This window comes from Antennarius striatus, chromosome 8, assembly GCF_040054535.1.
Source record: "Antennarius striatus isolate MH-2024 chromosome 8, ASM4005453v1, whole genome shotgun sequence".
NCBI classification, from domain to species: Eukaryota; Metazoa; Chordata; class Actinopteri; order Lophiiformes; family Antennariidae; genus Antennarius; species Antennarius striatus.
In genome coordinates this window covers 5,876,022-5,899,307 of record NC_090783.1, presented here as the reverse complement: position 1 = coordinate 5,899,307, position 23,286 = coordinate 5,876,022, and the positions used below count along the sequence as shown (strand labels likewise).

The 23,286-nt window shown below is 39.5% G+C and overlaps 1 protein-coding gene across 1 annotated transcript in view; it reads left to right on the top strand.

The window, feature by feature from the left end:
* Nucleotides 1-1,080: 1,080 nt before the first annotated feature.
* Nucleotides 1,081-23,286, top strand: part of cntln (centlein, centrosomal protein) — a 77,658-nt gene continuing 55,452 nt past the window's right edge. The window contains exons 1-10 of the mRNA XM_068321957.1: nt 1,081-1,275; nt 1,553-1,631; nt 4,035-4,123; nt 6,241-6,325; nt 11,947-12,081; nt 12,990-13,169; nt 14,065-14,198; nt 15,207-15,369; nt 15,530-15,760; nt 22,495-22,620. Coding sequence (XP_068178058.1) covers nt 1,560-1,631; nt 4,035-4,123; nt 6,241-6,325; nt 11,947-12,081; nt 12,990-13,169; nt 14,065-14,198; nt 15,207-15,369; nt 15,530-15,760; nt 22,495-22,620 — 1,215 coding nt within the window. The 5' untranslated portion in view covers nt 1,081-1,275; nt 1,553-1,559. The remainder of the gene's footprint in view (nt 1,276-1,552; nt 1,632-4,034; nt 4,124-6,240; nt 6,326-11,946; nt 12,082-12,989; nt 13,170-14,064; nt 14,199-15,206; nt 15,370-15,529; nt 15,761-22,494; nt 22,621-23,286) is intronic.

The window sequence follows — 23,286 nt, the reverse complement described above, 5'->3', positions numbered from 1 at the left end:
TGATTATGTTGCCATTTCTATTATTGTTACTGTAATTATGATCCACCGCTCCCGTGATATCTGTCACATTTAATTCTTATACCTTTGAGATCCAATTACAATATAATTTAAAAAGTTTATTTAACAGGCTTACTGTGCATACTCTTTCTCTTTTTGACAATGAATGTAACCACCTTTTACTGTGTTTAAGGCCCAAATGTTTTTTATGCAAGGCAATGAAAGTGGCCTTCCTCCTACCTCCAAATACATCAGCTTTGAAATGGTCACATCAAATTGTCAGTAGATGTGAGTATTTGTGTTTGTTTGGATGGATGTTTTTATTCATTTTTTGAGATATTTTATTGCTCGTAATAATACCAGTAAATGTATAGTATAGTTATTGCTGGTTGAAAACTGATTATTGGGATATTCATTAATTTGACAGATTAGCAGGAATTTAAAAAGAGAAATGAATCATTGCACATACCCTCGCATCATCTCTTTTTGTCGATCTAGATGATTAAGAATTCTTTCATATAAGTTATTTATAATTCAGAACCAATAAGCCATAGTAGTTTGGACTTCACATAGCCTTAGTCAGCTGAAAATTGCTTCTGGTGAGAAACCAGCAGGAGACATGGGCTGATTGAAGTCCTTACTAGAGCAATAGAGATAAACAAACTCATCTAAACATGTTTAGCAAATGTTGGTAAAATAGATTCATAATTTGAGTCTTTAAATACAGAGCTAAGCATTAAATTGGTTACATGTGTGGTTTACAGAAACAAACTGAGGAACCCTACTTTTTTTTTTTTTTTTTACATTTTTGTTATTCTTTCAGATAAAACCCTATATATGTTTAAATATAAGTGTTACAGGCTCAAATAAAGTGGAGAACTTACTCAATGGGAAGAAAGAATAAAGAATAATTAAAAATTATTTTAATGAGAACACGGACTGCTTCCTGACTGCTTCCGCGGAATAAGCAGTCAGGAAGACGAATGAATGAATGAATGAATGAGATTTAGAATCCTGCCGTATGTCGATGACAACCATCGTAAAATGACGTGCTTACGATGACGCCGAGGGACGGAACGGAAAACGGCGGGTTTGTTTGAATTGACTCGGTAGTTATTGACAACGGTGTGACACACCGTGAAAGTTTGATATAGTTTATTAAGAAAAGCTTTCCGTGGATAACAGCACGTTACAATCTTCATTTCAAACATGCCGCAACCTCGTTTTGAGCGCTGACTTTACGACGACCGGCTGTCAACACCAGAAACGACACCGAATGTACGAATATTTGTTAGGAGGCTAACGTTAGCTACAACTAGAGTAATATGCTGTTTTATTATTAAGTTATGATGTTAAGGGATGTTTCCCTCAGCGAAACATTAAATACACAAACTATGATTTGACGCTGCGTTATTTACGCTTAAAATGCTGAAGAGCGATCGATGCGATTCCTATTCTGCGTGTGTCATCTGCAATATTCGTTCGCTGCTAACGGTGATGACATTCCCCATATGAGTGCAAGTGAGCTAATATCCTCATTTTGTTTCGTATCCAGTTCCAGAATGTCCGACAATCGAATCCCAATTTTGGAGGAACAACTGAGGAGTTTATCAGAAGAGTTAATGCAATGCCAGGTACGTATAATTATGAATATATCATGAATAATGTGAGATACGTTGATCTGACAGCTCAGACTTCTTAAATTGACCCCAGGATCTTTATTAGTATTCAAATAAGTTCAAATACACAGTCCTGAATTTGTAGTAACTGCTTTATTGAGGAAGTTTGCCATCTGAATGTAGCCCAGTGTTTTTCACTTTTGCATATCTACCGCATCGTGCTGCACAGGTAGGTAGACAGCTGTGAGATTCAACAGATGTTGTGTTACATTTGAGTTTTTTTTAGTGTATAAGTGACACCTAATGCATGAGGCAAGAACATTCGCTGTGATAATGTTTGGCTGTATCCGCATATGTGCTTGTTTATTCTTCCCTTCTAAAGTTTCCCTTCTGAGTTTAACTTTTAAGGTTTCTTGAAAAAAATAAAAAGAATTTGGTGCGTTCCATCATTTGTAAGCAATACGAGGCAACCTTTCAAATTGAAATGATAATTGGTCCATGTGTATATCTACTGTATATAATTCAATAAAATAAATTCACTTGCTCCCAGTTCACTTCCTTAGATGTGAATGACTGACTGCTTAGATGCCTAATGGAAAACATTATCTATTGAAATCAAAAACATTTGGAGCCTCAGTGTTTGCTTTGCTTTTAGAAATTTGCATTTATTTAAAAATGTTGGATGCTGTATGTTAACATTATTTTCTTTAACTAACTTATTGTTTCTTAAGCTGTGTTCAATGTTTTGGCCAATAAATTATTGCATGTAATTTTGGATTTAGTTTATCTGATAACTCACACTCAAAATTCTGCTACTGTGCATCATTTTGTCAGATGAAAATGTTCGGAGTTATTTCTGAATTCTGCTGAAATATTCCCAGAGCCCAGAAACACCTCCCTTTACATTTATTATTTATAAGAGTGCTACGTATTGATTGGATTGAGGAGGCCTTTGACCCAAAAACACTTTGAGAAGCAAATTTAATGTGAATTTGCCACATTATTGTACTATGAGCTTACCAGGAATACCTTCTTTACTTCAAACTCTCTGTCCTTGCTGCCCTACGTTCCGCTGACACGGAGGCCATCCTTGGTGGTCTTATCTCTGGTTGAACATGAGTAATTTGGTCTATCTAGTGTAATAGCGACCTTTAATACATCATTTAAATAGTCATATTTGAATACCATTGATGTCTAAGTCTCTGGCTAGATGTACTTCAGTACAGCCATTAACTACAAAGAGTCTCATCTGTCAGCCAGCAAATGTTCCTGGTAGAGTCTGCTGATTATATTGATATGGGACTGATTTCCAGTGGCTGTCTTCAGAATGTTTAGCCTGTGGTATTTCAGTGACCAGATACTAGATTAATTATTCAGCCTCATGAAACACCCATTCAATCCATCTTTTAAGTTCATACACGGCAGAAGAGGGCTCTCGATGAGCGTCCTGACTGAACACTTGTCAGTGGGACAGCTAATAGAAGGTAAAGGCTGGACACAGGGAGACCAACTATTTGAAGTTAACTATGCTGCTTTTGACGTGAGCTGAATTGCACGACTGAAGTTATGAGACATCTGTCCTTCCACAGAGATTCACACAGAGACAGATCTACAGTCCTTCCACTTTATATGTTCTGCTCGTGGCCTTAGCAAGGTCTACTTCTGCCATTTTACTAAATAATTGATTAGGGACTTTTCAAAAGGGGGTTAAAATTCATGTACTAATTGGAGACCAGTGGATTCCAGTGGGAGGGATGACTTTTATCTTATGATGATGTGAACATAATTTATCAGATAATTTTATATTAAGTCGATTTGGTATAATTCTGTCTTTTAATGTCAGAAAATGTAGTTTTTAGATGTCCCTCATTAAATGTAATATAGCTTAAAAATGTTTGAAAAAGCAGCGAGACAATTTGCATTGGAAATGTGTCAGGGGCTGGCTGGGTTTTCTACTTGAAGATGACTCTCTCTGTCATCAGTTTTGAGTTTCTTTGGGGCCAGTTACTTTGGAGCTGCAGTAGAAAACATATCCAAAGCGCAATTGATTAATGAAGAAAATGCAAGCTTGACTGCTGTGTTTTGATTTAAATCCCAGCTCTCCCCCGGTCATAAATAGTGCATAATGACAAGTGTCAATGCTTGCTCCCCTTGAGTCGAAGGTCACATCTCAGCAGTCATGATTAGAGAGGGCAGACTGGATCAAGAACTATTTTGTAGAAGATATTTAAATTATTGATTGACTTCTACCATATGCTAATGTCACTGAGCATCCTGTTTAAAGTTTTGTTTTTTCTGTCTGAAAAAGCTAACATGTTGCCTTTCCTCTTGCTCTCCCTGTATTTTGAGAAAAATGTATCAAATCTATTTATCTCAATTAACAGCTTTCTTGACTCGCTGAATCCTTTATTTTCACAGGCAGACAAGGAGTTTGTGTGGTCTCTATGGAAACGTCTGCAAGTGGCAAATCCAGACTTGACCCAGGCTGTCAGTTTGGTCGTTGAGCGGTGAGAAGATTCATCTTTCAAATTGCTACCTGAGAGGCTCAGTAGCTGAAAATTCCTTTATCTCACAAGGAGAGAAATATGTGTGAAAGTCATTCAAGGGGTGCTTAAGGCACCTTGGCCATTCTACTGGGGTTATGACGGAATCTGTTGCAGATGCTGATTTAAGCCTTCTTATCCCTGGTCTAGCAGTTCAACCATGGAAACCTTTTCAATGAAAATACTCCTCCTTTGCTGAAGCCATTCTGGGCAGCTGAAACACTCCTGCCAAATGCTTGTCTTTATCAGATAAATTGTGAGATTGGATATGACCTCTTTTACAGGGTGGCTAATCCACACGTAACAAAATGGCATGGGAACTTTCTGAAAAGAGCAAGTTTGAGTGGATTCACAGCCAGATAAATGAAATATATTCTTACTTGTTAGGGGAAAAAAATGCTTTAAATTAGCTTTAATTCTGGTGACTGTGATATGAATTATGGGTGCATGTGTAAGTTCCATCTGCTATTGAAAGGAATGTAAGTATATTCCGTACTTTTAGTTTTACTTTTAATTTTGATGATATCTTAGAATTATATTTTCCCTATCATAGGTGCATATCACATACTTTGCCCCACAGTTATTAGACCCTTGATAGAGCCAAAACACAGTAGGAGCACACAGAGAGTTCCTTAGTACCTGTGCCTCTAATTCTTCCTCCACTCTCTCTTCAATTCCTTTATAACCCCGTAGTAAACCCATCAAAGTATGCTGGTCCACTGAGACTGGTTGGGGAACATACACCCAGAGAGTGTATTGTATCATCCGATGCGCAGAAGGATATTGACATGGTAATTGTGTCGGCTCCAGTCAAGCGCTGGTACCCACTGGGAACTGTCATTCACCCTCCCCTCACCTTCCTGTGTGGATCTTGTGGAGTGATTGGTTGGTTGCTCTGGACATGATGAGCACAGCCCAATATACAAGGAGATGTAGCTCAACCAGCCTGTGTTCCAGCTTGTTTGGGGACTTTGGATACTTATTTCAGTGCCTCTAGGGAGACGGCTGATCAGAGGAGGCAAAGAGACAAGAAGACCAAATGCCTCAAAGATTTGAGGTGTAGCGGGAGCAAGTGATGAGTGGAGGGAATGGGGGAGCCCCTGGTGGCCCGAGGCAGCTGAAACAAACAGGTCTCCAACTGATGCTGGTTTTGTTGCTTTCGTAAACGTTCATTGTAATAAAAGAAGTGCTAGTGGGTCAGAGAGAAAAGTTTGCCGCGGTTGCAAACTTTTATACTGGATGTCTTACAGGTGATTGAGCATTTTACTCATTAATCATTCCCTCTGTTAACATATAGATTTTAGAATCTTCATGGGGAAAAAGTATTTAGCATTATTTTAAGTTATATACTCAAAGAATTTTAAAGTGATTCAAATGCTTTAAAATGTTTTTTGATTCTCAATATATAGAGTAGATGACTTTTTACTATTTTTACATCCCGCTTCAAAGTGATGATGCATTGTAATTGTCCCTTCGTTTGCTCGTCCGTTAGTATGTAAACCAAATATCTTTGCAACCATTGCAGATAGAAAGATGAAACAAAAAGCACATTACTCGGGCGGCAAAGGTGATGAAAATGAGATGATGACCTTCACCTTGAGAAAACTGGGTCAAGGTCAAATTTAAACTTTTGTGCACTCAGGAACCGGATAAGATAGAAAGACGAGGGAGAAGGCCAGTGTGAGTAAGACCATAGGTCAAAGCTAGTGCTTTGATCTACCTATGCCTATACCTTACTCACACTGGCCTTTTCCATATGCACTAGACTATGCACTAGTCAGGTACTACTTTCAGTGTACCCTGACCTACCCTTAAAGTAGGTCAGGGTAAGTCGTGGGATGTTGCAGTCTCTGATTTCCTTGTTTGGAATTTTTTTCATTGATTAGTGGTTTGGGTTGTTTTGATTAGAAAATGTTCACATCAAAAACAAACCAGAGATAAAATTAACATTTTTATGAACAGCCGTTCATTTTTATAGGCCTTCCATCTGTTGATCATTGAGGAAATACTTTGCATTGTCCATGTTTAAATAGTTTTCATTTTTATTTGACTCATTTGTATTTCTTTCTTTTCACTTCTAGAGAAAAGCACAAAGTGGAGATAAAAGACAGAAAAGTTTTGGAGATCCTCCAGCACAAAGACTACACCATACAGGAGCTGGAGCAGGTACAGCACAGTTTGGACTGATGGCAGACCTTTCTATATTTGGTGTTTGTTGGGTCTTAGTGGTGGGAGTGGGAACAGACTAGCCTGGAAGCTTTACATTGTTTTGGAAAACCAATTAGTCATTTATAATCTAACAGTGTAACCATTAAAATGGTTACTAGCTAACTTGTTATTACTGACTGTTACTGATACTACTTTATTTTGACATTTCAAATTCCACAATCCTTTTTGGTTTCTCTGTGTTATCATTGTAAACAATACTCATTTTTAAATGTCAAGTAAAACATTAAAGAAAACAATTTCTGTGTATATTTAACAGACAACCCCCCCCCCCATTTCTTCCCCTTACCTGTTTCTTTTACTCCACCAGATGAAGGTAATATTTCTTGATGCTATGATGGCTGACGATAATGACATCACTAATGTAATTTACTTCAGATCATCATCCCTTCACTGAAGCATCTGTCAGTCCCCTTCATTAGTGTCCCTCATCCAGAATCACATTCCTAATGAGACTGGCTGTGGTGGAGTCATTAGCTTGCACAGTGTTTCAGTTTTTTTCCTACATTATACCCTCCTCAGTTATCCTAAGGCTGATCCAGTCAATGCAGCACTTATAGTCATAACGCAAGTGTAAGATATGTGATCACAGAAACGTCAGATCAATGCAATCAGATCAATCAGTCACGCCGGGCCTCAGGACTTGTAAGTTGACTTAACTGCGAATAGAACTAAATGAAATTATTAATTATCATAAAATAAAATAATTAAGCAGGAGCACCTAACATAGCAGCTTTCAAGCAAATCAAGTCATAAAATATGATGTAATATTATAGTTACTGTTGACCATAGCTATTTATAAGGTAAGAACAAAGTTTGAACAAGGCCTAAAAGTGAAAGTAAGTGCAGCCTTTTTATTTTGCGTTTATAATTAAGGCCTTTTGTATGGCAACATTCATTTACGCCACCTCAGAAATTTTACTGTCAGACCAAGACTTTCCCAGAAATGACATTTTACAGAAAGGTCTGCTGTCTATTTAAAAAAATTCCAGAATGGCTTTTTGATTTTAACAAGTCTCTAACACAACGACAAGTGAAGTAATCGGCACTAATTTAACTGTTATGTGAAGTTAAACATAATGGCTTCCAGGCAGATCATTTAGCACCGCTAATTATATAATTACCCAAGTCTTGTTAATCTGTTTATTCCACATGTAACCACTCTTCCAGAAACTCGAAATACTGTTTTACCCCTTAGATTTATTTATTTAAGAATTATTTAGATAATCTTTAAAGTATCAAACAAGGTGTCCAATCAGCTCCCCTAATGAATCTGATGCAGAAAAACAATTCTTACATTTTCATACGTTTATGCTCTTCTATATTTAGAAAGTGTCATTTTTCTCTTAAAAGTCTGTGGGATGAAACTTTTGCTTTTTGAGAATCTCATTAAGAGCACTGAGCTCTATGCAGTGTCATCTGGTCCTCGAACAGCCATCATCTCATCTGGAGTCTTGGCCAAATAGTGATTAATTGGTTTTTAGATGAAGATGTGATGGTCTACTGAGACCACACAGGATCTTACAATCCCTTTAATATCTCCACTCCCCAACTTTGATAAGGTCCTCTCCCCCTTCCATTTCCTTTTTTTTTATATTATTCTTCCTGTTCACTGTATTTTCCCTTTCCCTTGTTACACCTTTCCATTTTTGAAAAATAATTAGCTTTCATTTTTGAATCGCACAGGGAATTTTCAAATGCTAATCTTTCTGTCCTAGGCCCTTTAACTTGGCCCTTTATACTTCTCTATCAATTGAGTGCTTCTGGGGTTCAAAATTGTTCTTGCCTACCTCATTATCAACGTTTGAATTTATTTTCTTCCTTCCTATATAAATCTCTATTAAAGCCCCTCTGTTCTTAGCATGGTGAGCTAAGAGTAGTGAAGAACGCTAAATCCACTATCTGGATATATTGGAGTGATTTTTCCTTCAACGTGGCAATTAATTGCATCCCAGAGCACGGTGTTATTTGAGAGGAGGGTGTACCCCCAGAAGGCTGTGGATTACCAGCCAATGCCAAACCCAAGCTGATGCAGTACTAAGAGACCAACCTCCTCCTACTGAGACCACAAAGTCTGTCTAAAAAGATGAAGTCGACACGAACCAGTCGCAAAACTAGATGGTCATTAAAGTCACATTTAACTCGGCTGTGATTTGGAGAATCATTATTTTGGTCATCATGGAGCTGTTTGATATTTTATCTAAAAAGAATTTCCCCAAGAGGGATGATTAAAGTATAGATTATTATTATTATTATTATTATTATTATTATTATTATTATTATGATACTAGATTTTAAATGTTGATGTTTGATTGCTGAGTGTGTGCTGTTGAGGTCTTTTTGTGCCGTTGGGCTGGATAGATAAATCGATGTATCCTTTTAAAAGGATTAATCTGCAAGCCTTATGATAATAGATCAACAGTGAAAGGAATTTTTTTCAAACAGAAGTCACAAACTATTTGATGGTTCCAGGTTGTCAAACAGGAGAATTTGCAACTTTGAATATGGGTTTAGATATTGATTATATTATAATTATATTAAAAATGCTATAAACAAGGCATTTATCGATCTCACCTTGGGCTATAGGAAATTATGATTGTATATGTCTTGATACCCTACAGGTTTAATGATTAATTTAGGGAATAATCATTAGAAAAATCAATAATGTCATTAATTGTCAGCTACCCACTTTCTTTTGAAACTCTCTAAAGTGAAATAATCTTTTTTTTAAAATATTTGACGCTTTTTTGCATATAATTCATTCACTTGAGAAGACACCAGACTTATTCTATTTTTAATGTGAGTTTGCCAAGAGACTTAAATACATAACTTAACTTGTTAATGGACCTGTTTTTTTCTTTTTCTTTCTTTCTTTCTTTCTTGACCCCTTCCTCTGTAAAATTCGCAAAAGCATCGATGGTTTGATTTTACCTGGTGTTAGAGAGAACATTCTTTTATCTGCCTATGCTGATGATGTTGTTGTTCTTATCAAAAACCAAGGGGATGTTAATATTCTGGTGGGTTTGACAAACTCAATGTTTTAACTGCTGCAAAAGTCAACTGGAACAAAAGTGAAGCCCTTGCTGTTGGCGAGTGGCATGGCAACCTCCCGGTTCTTCCTCAAAACTTGTGTTGGAAGACTGATGGTCTCAAATATCTCGGTGTGTGCCTGGGAAATGAGACAACAACCAGGAAGAACTGGGAGGGCGTCATTGAAAAAATAGAAGGTAAACTTAAAAAATGGAAATGGTTGCTCCCCAGAATGTCGTACAGAGGTCGAGTTTTAGTGATAAACAATCTGGTAGCCTCGCAGCTGTGGCACCGCTTGGCCTGTATGGAACCCCCATCAGGGTTTCTAGCCCAAATCCAGACCAAACTTGTTAACTTTTTCTGGGATGGGATGCATTGGGTGCCTCAAGGAGTGTTGTTTTTATCAAGAGAGGAGGGGGCACAGGGCCTCGTCCACCTGGCTAACAGAACAGCCACGTTCAGATTACAGTTCATCCAGCGGTTTCTGACCGGACCAGCGGATCTGACGTGGAGAGAGGTGGCCAGCTCCATATTCAGACGAGTGAGCTACTTGGACCTGGATGCTGCACTGTTTTTAATGTACTCTAAGCTTCTAAAGTTAAATGGTTTGCCTCCGTTTTATCATGGTGTTTTTAAGTCATGGGCCCTTCTTAAAAGCAGCCCAGGAAAAAGCTCTGACTCTATGTTCTGGTTACTGAGGGAACCACTAGTGCATGGGGCCAGGCTGGACGTCTGCAGTGGAGCCACACCTGGGCTGTCTGCAGCGCTTTGCAGAACCAGGACCATGACCCTCCAGCAACTGGTGGACAAGGGCCTGCGCTGGCGGATGCCCAGGCTGTGAGCTCCCTGCTGAACATCCAGTGCACCAGGGTGGCTCAGAGGGTGCTACAACTGTGGAGGAAAAGACTCTCCGGGAAGGAGAGAAGCCTCCTCCTGGATCCTTTCCCTGAGGTCCACATCAGTCCCCTGTTTGGAGAACTGGAGGGTCCTCTCCTCGGAGATGAACGACAGATCAGCCTGCACACGGCCAACAAAAAAATACTGTACAAACAATGTGTAAAAGTGAATAACAAGAAAAACCTGTGTGACAGAGCACCTACGACCTGGGCCAACAGCATGACGGGAAATGGACCTGACCCACAGTGGAGACTTCTGTACAAACCTCCCCTCAAGAAAAAAACAGCCGACTTCCAGTGGAGGATTTTACATGGTGCCATCGGTTCCAATGCTTTTGTCTCTGTTTTCGCCCCTGCGGTGTCCAGCCAGTGTCCCTTCTGTCCCCTCCGTGAAACAGTCTTTCATGCTTTCAGTGAGTGTGGGAGACTTGCAGTGCTCTTCACTCTTCTAACGAATGTTTTTAACTTGTTCAATGAAAACTTTAGTATCAGGAAATTCATCCACGGTGCTGGGTACAATAGATCGAATCAGAGAAAGTGGCAGCTTTTAAATTTTATTTCTGGGGAGGCAAAACTTGCAATTTATGTGACCAGGAATAGGAAAATTGAAAACAATACTGTTCAAGAGGCAGCTACTGTTTTTTGCTGTAACATCAGATGTCGCTTAAAACTAGAATTTGGTTTCTATAAATTGACAAAAGACCTGAATAACTTTAGGAACATCTGGTGTTACAAAAATGTCCTATGCACTTTAGTTGATGACCACCTCACTTTTGCAAACTTCCTGTTATAATGCACTAATTTTTATATTGTATTTCCCTTTGTTTCTTGGTGTTTAATGTTTTTGAGTGTTTAGTGTTTTTGAAATTTCATCTAATGAAAAATTGTAAAATGTTCTAAATGTTCTAAATGTTAAAGGTGATTGGAGTTTTTTTTTGGAAAAGATCTTCTGAGGCACTTAAATGCTTTCATCTAATGTAAAACTGCAAAATGTTTGAATGAGATTAAAGTGTTTTTGCAAAAATCAAACATCTTTCTTTCTTTCTCTTTTTCTTTCTTTCTTCCTGATATAATGTACTAATTTTTAAATTGTATTTCCTTTTATTTATTTGTTTTTAGTGTTTTTGAAGTACTTCAGTACTTTCATCTAATGAAAAATTGTAAAATGTTCTGAATGTGATTGAAGTGTCTTTGCAAAAAAAAAAAAAATCTTTCTTTCTTTCTTTCTTGTTTCTGACCTTAAGGTCTTTCTTGTTTCTATAAAATGACAAAAGACCTAAATAACTTTAGGAACATCTGGTGTTACAAAAATGTCCTATGCACTTTAGTTGATGACCACCTCACTTTTGCAAACTTCCTGATATAATGCACTAACTTTTAAATTGTATTTCCTTTTGTTAATTGGTGTTTAGTGTTTTTGAGTGTTTAGTGTTTTTGAAGTTTCATCTAATGAAAAATTGTAAAATGTTCTGAGTGTGATTGAAGTTTTTTTGCAAAAAATCTTCTTCTTCTTCTTCTGAAGCACTTTAGTGCTTTCATCTAATGTAAAATTGTAAAATGTTTGAATGTGATTAAAGTGTTTTTTCAAAAATCAAAAAAAATCTTTCTTTTTCTTTTTTCCTCTCAATCTCTCAGAAAGTGACAGAGCAGCAGCAGACGATTAACAGACTGGTACAGAAGAGGACAGCAGTGGATGAGGATGGTGCCCAAATGAAGAAGGAGCTGTCAGCTCTGCGTGAACAACTGCTCAATAAAAGTCAAGAACTCGAGGTTGGCGGAGCAAATTTTATGTGGCAATCTGGGCCTCAGAATCGAAAAGTCTTTTTTGTGTAGCGCTGAACATGACATGTCCCCTGTGGCTTTATCCATGGGAATTTGAATCATTTAGAAGAGCTCAGCCCTCTTGAACATAATCTCTATTTCTTTGTGTTTCTCCCCTTGCTTTTCACCCTTGACCTATCTCACTCTGTCTTGCATTTAGCTGTATTTGTGCTACCTGCACCAGCGAATACATAAATCTTGTGTGTGAGAAAAGAGAAGACATAGAGAAAGGAAAGCAGGTTCTTACCTCACAGATAAATACTTAATGATGACTTCAGTGGGACAGTGTGAAAAGTATGCATGTGATGGTGCGACTTCTCCCTAATTATGGTCGGATGGGACCCAGTTATGATTAATTGATAAAGGAATGCTCCTTGCACAGTCTTGGTGAGGTCTCATGGTGGGAAATTGTGGGGGACAGCATCAAAGGAGACCTAGGTTGAGTCTAATGAGTCTTGCAGAAAGGACTATTCTCATTAGGAGCCTGTCATTAAAGCAGACAGACTGGCCCCCGTACCTGCATGAGCCCAGCTCTTGCAGCATGGCTCGGCTTACACCAGCAAACATCTGGCCGCGTGGGCCCCGTCATACTGCATGGGTGACCTTGGACAATCAGTGGTCCATGTGGGGAGTGTGTGTGTGTGGGGAGGGGTGCTTCTTAAGAACAGGCAGGCCCTGTTTATATATTCATCCCAGTCTCAACCCCATGGGTTGCTTCTCATTTTGTGTTTCTTCAGGGTTTTTTTTTTCCATGTTCTCAGTTTGAATCCTTTTCTATTCCTCTCCTTCCGTCGCCGTTGTTTATTTGGCCCCCACAACCCCCTGCTCTCTTCCTTACACATACCTCTCTTATCCAGGAAATGAAGACTCTGTGTCAGAGGAAAGAGGAGGAGGAGCGGCAGGTGGTGCAGACTGTAGAAGAGGAGAAAGAGGGATTATCTTCCCGCTGCGCTGCCCTGAAAGCTGACCTGGAGGACAAAGAGAGACAGGCCAACTGCCAACGAGACCAGAGGGAAGCTGCTCAGGCCAGAGTCAAGGTGTTTATATGGGGACAAATCTATTCAGAGAAACACAAAGGTGTACATTAAAGGCCTCGCACTTCAGGTTTTCTTTCGTCCTCTCTCTGATACCTCATAAATACACTTTCATTCTCAATATGTGAAATATACAAAATGAAAGTACACTGACCTTTACGCAAAAGGAACCTTTGGAATATCATTTGCATGTTTGGGTGTATGTGAAAAGCTGACTTCATTCATTCTCCTCAATTATAAGAAAGGTGAGTCAGAATCTGTCTATAGCTCTGGTCATCATCATGAATGAATACTTCCCACCCATGCAGACATAACAAACACAGTCATTGAAGTGACGGTAGAGAATCTTATGTTGTTCTTAATAGAACGAGTGTTATGAAACTCATTGGTACACAAGTCACACAATTGGGTCGAACAGAATAAGTCAAGTCTGCAGAGTAATTACTCTTGGATGGGTTGCAGCCCAGCAACTAATCTATGAATATCAATCAAAGTTTCTGACACTTTTTTTAATACAATAAATGATGGTGAATATGTAGAGTGCAGTGGAAACAGATCGCCAGTTTATCAGACATGTCGACAGTCTGTCCAGGAATTCATTTGATTCACAGCAAAGATGAGTTACATCTATTCGGTATTTGTCAGGATTTTAAAAAAATCTGTACTTTGTTTCAATGTGAATTAGGTTACATGATTTCAGTAAATCATGTAACCTCACTGAAGGGGATTGAAGAATAGGACATAGACTGTATTATACAAACGCAGCACAAACACTGCAGACGTCAAAGATATATTCACTTTCGTGGGTTATTTTCTAACTGCTTTTTTTTGTTGAAACTATTATGAAAAGCTATATATTTACCTTTTGCTCAGGTTTTCTGTTACTCTTCCACACCAGGAGTTGGAGATGGAGCTACACAAGGCCTGGGAGGAGTTGTCCAGCTTGCAGAGCAGCAGCAGCAATCTGGCAGCCCAGCTCTCATCCAAAGAGAGGGAGGTGGCGGCCAAAGAGACACAACTCAGTCAACTTCGGTGAGGCCTGCCAACTGACACCAATACAATACTGATATATGTAAATGATCATATGAGTGAAAGGAAGTGTGCGTCTGTCCTGTGTAGACATGCATACATATCCCCTCACATACAGTATGTTGGTGTGTACAATGGTATATTGCTCTCTCCACCACGAGGCTTGTGGGTGACACAGGTTTCTCCCACTCAGGCTCACCTAAAGCCACTTGATAAGCCCTGCATAGTGGATGTGCTCTGAAAGGGGGAGGAAAGGGAAACGGGGCCGGCTTTGACTAAGCTTTAGTCGATATCATAGAAACTGTGAGAACCGTCAGAGTCTTTGTGGTAATCTCAACCTTTTTTAACTACTTTTCTGTTTTAATGCCAGGAACAGTCTGACATGTCAGTCACATCGGCATTGGAGACCATTGTTACGGTTTTAGCGAGATGATCAAAGATGTCCTTACATGCTAGTGGAGCACGTGATGGTGATACTTCGAGACATGCAGCACGTATCAGAAATAAATTTTGATGATCATGTCATGTCATGAATGAATGAATGAATGAATGAATCATTCATGTTTAAGATGGGTGTGTTTTCAACGATTGTTGGTTTTATTATGTATGTGGTTTTTAACAGGATTACACAAAGACAATTTATCTTGATGTCAATGACACTTGGTGAGAGGGTTGAGAATGGTGCAGACAAGATCTGTTAGTATGATGGTTGGAATTTAAGAAGAGCTGTAGTGCCTTGGCGGAGGTTTGTGCTCCTCATTTGATTTTAAATCCAAGAAAAGCAATAATCCAACCTTCTTCTGATATTCTGACTTTTTTTTGTCCTTTTTCAAATTGTTAGATGTGATGGATGTTTCTAATCTTGAGTTAAACTGGAAAATATTATATCAGCAAACGATGGAATTGCTTCACAGAGTGTGTGTGTGTGCGTGTGTGTGTGTGTGTGTGTGTGTGTGTGTGTGTGTGTGTGTGTGTGTGTGTGTGTGTGTGTGTGTGTGTGTTTTCTTATAGCCGCGACTACACAGAAGTGCAGGCCCTGTACAGGCAGAGCACAGAACATGCAGCAGAGCAGAACCATCTGATCCAGCAGCTGGAAGGACTCAACCTGGACACACAGAAAGTCCTGAGGAACCAAGAAGAAGCGCACACCGCTGACACCACCTCCTATCAGAAGGTGCTACTCACTCAGACACATCCACACTTAAAAACTTCAAGTCCAATCAGGCCACAGCGGTGATGTATTTCCAAAAAAAGAAGAAACTTACTGTAAATAGGAAATCTGCTCTCTCCCTTTGCTCTTCCAACCTTTTTCTCCCACTCTTGTTTGTGTACAGTTGTATAAGGAGTTGAGCCAATGCTACCAGGCCCTGGTGCATAGTGAGGGCAACCTCCGCCAAAGTCACCAGGAGCTCAGCAACCTGTTGGCTCAGAAAGACCAACATATTCTGCAAATCCAGGCCCAGCTACAGCAGCAGCTGGAGCAAATCCAGCTACAGCAGCAGCAACAACAACAGGCTCAGCAAACAACAATTCCCTCCTCATCGAACAGACAAACCAACGTTAAGGTAATCACCACCATTTCTCCCACCGACACCCTCCTTTTATGGAGTTTATCAAGTGATTGTTCTTGCTATTGAAGTTGCTGAACTTTGATTTGCATTTGTGTGGGCTTATGAAGCCAAATGTGGGCTTATGATTTCCAACCTATTATTTATATGTTTTATCTTACGTAAGAAACACATTATGCAATGGCACGTGTCCACCTGTGTTGTGTTCATACATGAATGTGTAGGCTGATGAGTAGATACCATAATGCCTAAGAAGCCCCAGCATGACCTGCGGTGGTGGTCTTAAACTGAGAATCACTCTGTTAATATTTCTCTGCTTCAACCTTGATCTACCCATCTACCACCGTAGCACCGAGAACTTTCATCTGTCTGATCTTCGCTTGCTCTTTGCACCAGGCTTGCATGCAGTCAGGCTTGCATTCTATCCTCCCACCCAACCACACGGAAGTCCTTTCAGCACATTTCTGTCATAAGATAAGGATATATAAGGTGGAGAGAGGCAAATTAATGTAAGACCAGTGATGTTCTGAAGATGACGTTGGAAAATCCCCTGCATATCTGTCAGTCAGCAGACGGTTGGCTTTAGATCGCTAGCTTTGAATTATCACCCCTTAGGCTTTACAGTAGAGGCTGTAGCTAACGTAGCAGCCACCTTTTAAGTGATCTTTAAAGAGTCTGCCGATATAGTGATGAGTGTTCCTCTGACCACACAGCATCAGAGATGCAGTTGGGGGGAGTAACAGGTATTTATATCTTGTACCTGTCAAATTTCATCAATGTTGTTGCGCATTACACATGTTTTTGTAACAAATCTCTCGATGTGGTCTTCGGTTTAAACTTCCTATTAAGATAACGCTACTCCGTAGCTGTGGAAGATAAAGTTTTCATTGAGTAATTGGTGTGCCTCCTCGGGCTATTTGATTGGTTGATATTTTCTACCAGTGTTGTCCAGACTGTTAAAAAAAAAAAAAAGAAAGAAAATATTTTTGAGCTCAAATGTTAAGTGAGTTAACAATTCACCCTTGCTCACTTAACCCTGTTAATTTAACCAGTAGTGAAACATAAATGGTTCATTTAGTCAGTCATTAAATACAGTACAGCAGTGTTTCCCAGTAATTAATACTACATTTAGAAGATGCAATCAGAGGTTTGTGCATGTGCGTGTGTGCGTATTGCTGTGTGTAGCATGGAATTGGTTGCTTTCATATATGTGTATGTATATGACCATATGTATGTGGAGATATATACACATTAATAAGACAGTTACATATGTTCAGTGCGTTGATTTTATCACACTGCTTGCACCCCGTGTGTGTTCCACACCCAGGTCAGATTGGAAGATCACACATCAAAGATTAGATTTGATTACAAAAACACCGTGTACATGATGTATATGAAGAATTAGTATTAACTTTTGTTTGCTGAACACATGTAGCTGCCGTCTGGCTGATTTTTTTTATTTTTTTTATTCTTACCTACTGACATCAAAGTAAACAGATCAGGTATCCCAAGGTACAGCTCTCAGCCAGGAGGGCTTTCTGTTTCCCACTCTATAATTTCACTGACAGGTTTTGCATATGTGTGTACATTCTGTGTCTGCGTGGGTGTATGTTTGACGAAAAGGTGTGTGTATTCGAGCATATAATCTCAAATTCTGTAACAACTTCCTCTCGAACACCTGTTTAATTCTAATGCTTAGGGTTTTAAGGTAGATTTGATTTTAATTTCAAATGTTTTGGTGGAAGTAACTATCGGAGGTGATCAAAGCGCCGATCGCAACAGGAGCACAGGAGGGAGATGCGGCGCTCATTTGAATATGGACCAGAGTGACGGCTTTGAACACCGTTCCCGCAGTTTTTTTGGTGGTGATGGTGAAGGGGGGGCGTGGGGGCGAAGGTGGTGGGTGGGTGGGTGAGAGGAATAACACCCATTGTGTGTTATACTTCCATGCTGCGCACAGAGATTGACTGTTCTCTCCTGTATTCTGTCAAGTTAACTCTTTACCAGGAAGCTTAACAAGATTTAACAGTGGCTTAAAGATGAATGGCCTCTAGAATAACCAAACAGGTTAAAAAAAAGTTGTGCTGCTGGTCTCTCTTTTCATATCCATACATTAATGTTGCTTCTTCTCACATTAAAATATTATTCTTGAATTAGAATTTTTTAAACTAACCAACCATTCAGTTAAGCTGCTTATTGTATTGAGCATTTTTGATGAAGTCTGAAAAAAATCCAAAAGAATAGAGTAGTTTCTTTTATCAAAAAATCACACTGGATTTTAATTTTTAACATTGAATTAGTTCACATTTTCATTTATTACATTAAATACTGTAGTTAACTGTGAAATCAATGATTTCTGTTATTAAAACTTACAAATAAAGCATTAAGTATTTAATATTGTATAAAATCTTTCAATATTATTTGAATATTCTGGGGGGGGGGGTTTCTGTGCAAAAATAAGAGAATAAAATATTTGGAAAATTTAATGTGTGAGTGAAAAAAATGTCAGGTTGTGACAGAGAAAGAATGTTTTGAGAATGTCGCATTGTTTCAAACTGACAGAATGTTTGACAATCTTGAGTGCAAGGCAACCCCTTCAAATATCAAAAACATCAAGCTTGACGCTTTTTCAAACTGAAGCAGAAAAAAAAATCTTATTGATGGAACACCAAAGATTTTTTTTTTGTTTTTCCTTGAAAAGAAATTGTCAGTCAAGAAAAAAAAGCTTTTTATCATCATTTACACTGTATGTAAAGGTCTTCATTGTCTGTTTGTGTATAATTATTACACTGATATTAATTATACACAATATCATACTGGACGTGACATGCATTGATCTTTTAGATGTTGGGCCTCACCGAATATCAGGCACCTGGATATGTGGACACCTCGCAACACAAACCCTCATTACTGCAAGAATGGTTATCAAATTATCTTCCTTGCATCTTTGTATTTATAGAAGTCTGGTGCTTGGCTATTGTCAGAGCTTTGCGGTGATTAAATACCAACATTAGAATGCATCACAGGCCCCAGGCTTTCTGGAACCTTCACCGCACTAAATGAGTGGTAAGTTGGTAATTGTGTGGGCAGACATTCAAAGCACTGGCTATTTTCTCATCAGCATTGGAAAGAGAAAATTAGGAATGTTTTTTCACTCCAGAAAAGTTTTACATGAACATCGGATGAACGCCCGTGCTCTAAAATAGTTGTTGAAGCTTTTCTCAGTGTGCAGTTGGTGAACAAAACTAATTTTAGCTACAGGTTCAGTGTTTGGCATCGTGCATTTCTAGTTTGCTGTCAAGCCAGAACTCTTGGATAGAACAGAACCGTCATAAATATACCAGTATGGAACACTTTCACATGCACTTTTCCAACTATCACAAGTCAGTTGTAATTAAATGTTCATTTTTACATGCTTTTAGAGTGTCATGCAAAAAGTGTAAACATATTAAACACCCTTGTGAATTGTATAAAATTAACATTAACCACAATGTGGCCAGACTCTGTTCTTTATTTCTTATTTTTACACCTATGTGTTGCATCTCCGTTAACTGGGTTTTTTTGTTTTTTTTGGCTCATTATTTATGTTGGCCAATCCAGTTGCTTTTAAATGGATAATTATGGCGCTAGTTACATACACACACAAGAGCATTAGACATCCACCTCTTTGCCGGGTCACGTTTTGCTTAGCTGAGGTGTTTCTTTTGATCATACTAATAGTTACTGTTGGCTGAAAATGAGTACGCTTCATACTGCAAAGAAAACACTGAAATTTTTCAAACGAGCAGGAATGAAGTCAGCCGGAGGGGGGCTGCTGCGTGTCTTCATCTACTTTACATCATTCGACTTCTTGGAGTTTATGACCTTTTAAGGCACACTGGGACAGTAGGAGGAAAGAGAGTACTTTTAATTGTCTATGGCAGCATTCACGAGTGTGATGGACCGCTTGTTCAAGTCGATTTTTTTTTTTATTTGAATCGTCTTTCAATCAGTTTTTTTTTAACTCTGGCTGTTCTTCAGTTAACACACTTTAGCTTAACTGCCAAGACCATGCTGCATCTATTCCCATGTGCCTCTTCCCATACGATATGTCAGTCATCCTGTCCGTATGGAATCATTTTGTAAAGGTTACACACTAAAATAACTTTTCAAAATGACTGCATGGCAAACATTTTATGATACATAATGCCATTTCTGTAAACCGCCGGTCTCATGTACATGCTGTGGGCATGCGAGTGTGTTATGAATACCCACTGAAGTCAAGCATGTGTTTGGAAGTGGGCCATGTGCCGGGCCAGAGACACACTAATGACATGGACTCCAGTGGTGTGTTTTACCATCTCAACCGCTCTCATTAGATGAGAACCTCTGTGCAGCGCAGCTCGCCTCATTAATGAAGCCTAGCCGTGTCCCGCTGCAGATACGTGCGCTCGCTCGCTCGAGCACATACACTAGGGTCAAACAAGACTGTGTGGGAGGACGCTGGTCTGTGTACACGCGCACACACTCACACACACCCTACATCCTACGTACTGCACGTTGTCCTGAAAAGTCTCTCTTCCCCATATTACAAGTCATCACACACTCATACATACATGCACACGTGCATACTTTGAAGAATCACCACCTTGAATACAAAAGGGCACCTGTTCTGGTGGGGGCCTTGCTCCTCATGGCCCTCACTTCTAATGCCTATCCAATCAGGATCGCAGATGTGTACGAATGAGACGAGCATGTATTTTCGTACGAATGTAACTGTGCGTATGCGCGGCGGGGCCCCCTCCTGATTATAGCTGCTACATAATTAACAGTGATCAGATTTGTTTTGTGGCATAAATGGTGCATGTGTAGAACATTAGGCCTGGCAAGTCTCATTTCACATTCAGCTCGAGGGCTCGGCAGCAGACGGGTCACGAGCTTCAGGGAGCACAATCACAAGCCTCCCTCCATATGGTCCTGCCTGCCGCATCCTCACCAGCGAGGGCTGCGAGTGCCAGACAAGTTCCCCCAAGAACCTAATCTTGTTCAGTAATTACCAAGACCGGCTTTTCCCTTTTTTCCCCCCTCCACTTCTTCCGTCAGTTAGCCCCCAGTCTCATGCTCTTTTATTCAATGCACCTGCATGTTCTCTTATTCTCTTCTAACACTCTTTTCAATATGTTGCTTGCTACATGTTCGTATTTTCAATTTCAGTACATCTTTCCTTTACTGTCTCAGTTTCCTTCCCGAGTCAGATGAAAACCAGCAAGGTGATGAACAAGACTGCAGAAGGAAAATATACTCCGAAACTCCCACACCAGTTTATTTCTAAATTGCTTTATGTGGTTGATGTCGAAAAATCCAGTCCATTCTCCTGACTGCCTAGAAATTATAAATAATTGTAACAGATGCGCCAATATGGCCAGCCTCCAATAAACGAGGCCCTAGATAATTTGACCAACCCCCTTTGACAGGCCAATTTAATAAAACATGAACAAAATCTTCCTCACAAATAATTTATCATCCCCTCTCCTCCCTTTTGGTTAAAGTTGATTACCCTGGCAGTTAACAAGGTCACGCCCAGATGCCAGGCTTCTGATAATGCAATCAGGAGTTGTTCAAAAAAAGGTGATGACATCCTGTACTGCTTGCCTCAGTCCTGCCTTCCTAGTGATTATGAAGGTGTCAGTTTGTGAAATGTCTTTGACTTGATGTGTTTAGCGTAAGTGTTGTTGATATCAGCAGGTGATGCTATTTTCTTTTTAAGTGTTTCACACCTCTCTTTAAGGACATAAGGAAGGGAAAGATGAGAATACATGGTATACTTGAAGGTAATGGAATGAAGAGATTTGTAGGTATTACATACAAGTTAAATTATACAAATGGTTCCTTTTTATCTGTATTGAGAAAATCCTGTCCATTAAAATAATTATTTTTGTACACACATATTTATAAAGGACTAAGAGATATTCATAAAAGCAGCTGCAAAAGTCTCAGGATTGACAGTCACATTCAAATGACATGGTCAACACAAATTCAATAGTTGTGTATTTGCATTACAGGAAAATACATTCATGAGTCTGCATCTGTGTGTGTGTGTGTGTGTGTGTGTGTGTGTGTGTGTGTGTGTGTGTGTGTGTGTGTGTGTGTGTGTGTGTGTGTGTGCGCGCGCGCATCACAATCTCCTCCACTGTCGGAGGGCCCTCTGCTTTATCCTTGTCCCCTTCAGTTTGTTTTGGTTGTCCCTGCTGTGTGCTGAGATGTGCAGATGCTGCTGAATGCCGGCACTGATGAATAGATGAATTATACACACACACGCACACACACACACACACACACACACACACACACATGCCGCGTCCCTTTCAGCGGTAGATAACTATCTTACAGCCATGTGGTGCATTTGTGGACAGGTGGATATACAGTATGTAAGGTTTTAATCTGTTAAACTACATGAAACTGTCAAGCTTGTGATTTACTGCATTTTTCTCAGCTGACTTTCTTCCAAGTGTCAATCAAAGAGGGAATTTTTTTCCTGTTTGTGAAGGTTTGAGGATGCCTTACATTTGACATACTAAATACAGAATGTTTGAAGCAGGCTATACTGCAGATAATGCTTTCTAGCAAGCTGGGTCCTCACCACCTTGCATTCGCAATGTGTTTTGTCACTTTTATTTCTGTACCTATAGCCCTGTCTTGCTATTTCTTCTGTCTCACTCACTGATATGTCTGACAAGTCTCTTCTTTTCCAGACAATGGTGTCAGATCAGGTTGGTGGTGCAGGTCACAGGTCTAGCCCTGGTTCTGAGCAGGCCTCCACCAAAGGATCAGATCCCAAGTTTCAACGCACATCCCCCAGTTCCGCTAGAAGACAGCAGGTAGGGTAGCACACACCTGTCAATTATGATCACATGTGGGTGAACGACTAAGATACCCACGTGTTTCCCCACTTCTCTCAGATTAGATCAAAGCCAGAGAGAAGGGATATGAAGGAAATGGTCTGTTGAGAATCATGTGATTTATCAGACCCTGTCTATTCCAACCTTTGTCCTGAACTTCCCAACACATACACACACACACACAGACACCCCTCCTACTGTGACCGAGCCGACGTGTGCTGCTGGTTTCACGCATGCCTTGGGTTCAGGCAGTGGCTAATTTACCGCTTCAGCAGTACATTATGAACAAGAAAGAAGCTTTTGATCTTCTCAGTAATCCACACATAATTTTGGCAGGACATGTTTCTAGATGGACCCACTCACTCTGAAGCTGGCCTGGAGACACGTTATTTGGTTTAAACAAAAGTCACAATTAAAGCTGCAGTGAAGCATTTGTACTCTGACAGTTTCTAAATGTAATGTTATTTGTAAATGTAATGTTGCACAAAACTGAAAAAAAAGTATCAACACCTTTTTCACCTGTTTTAAAGGTTCTGTTATGCTTGCTCTGCGGTGCAAACACAGTTGTTGTGCGTCACTATTAATAGTTAAGAAGCATACAAATTTTCATCTTCATGCTGATACTTTAAATCAGAGTGGGACTAG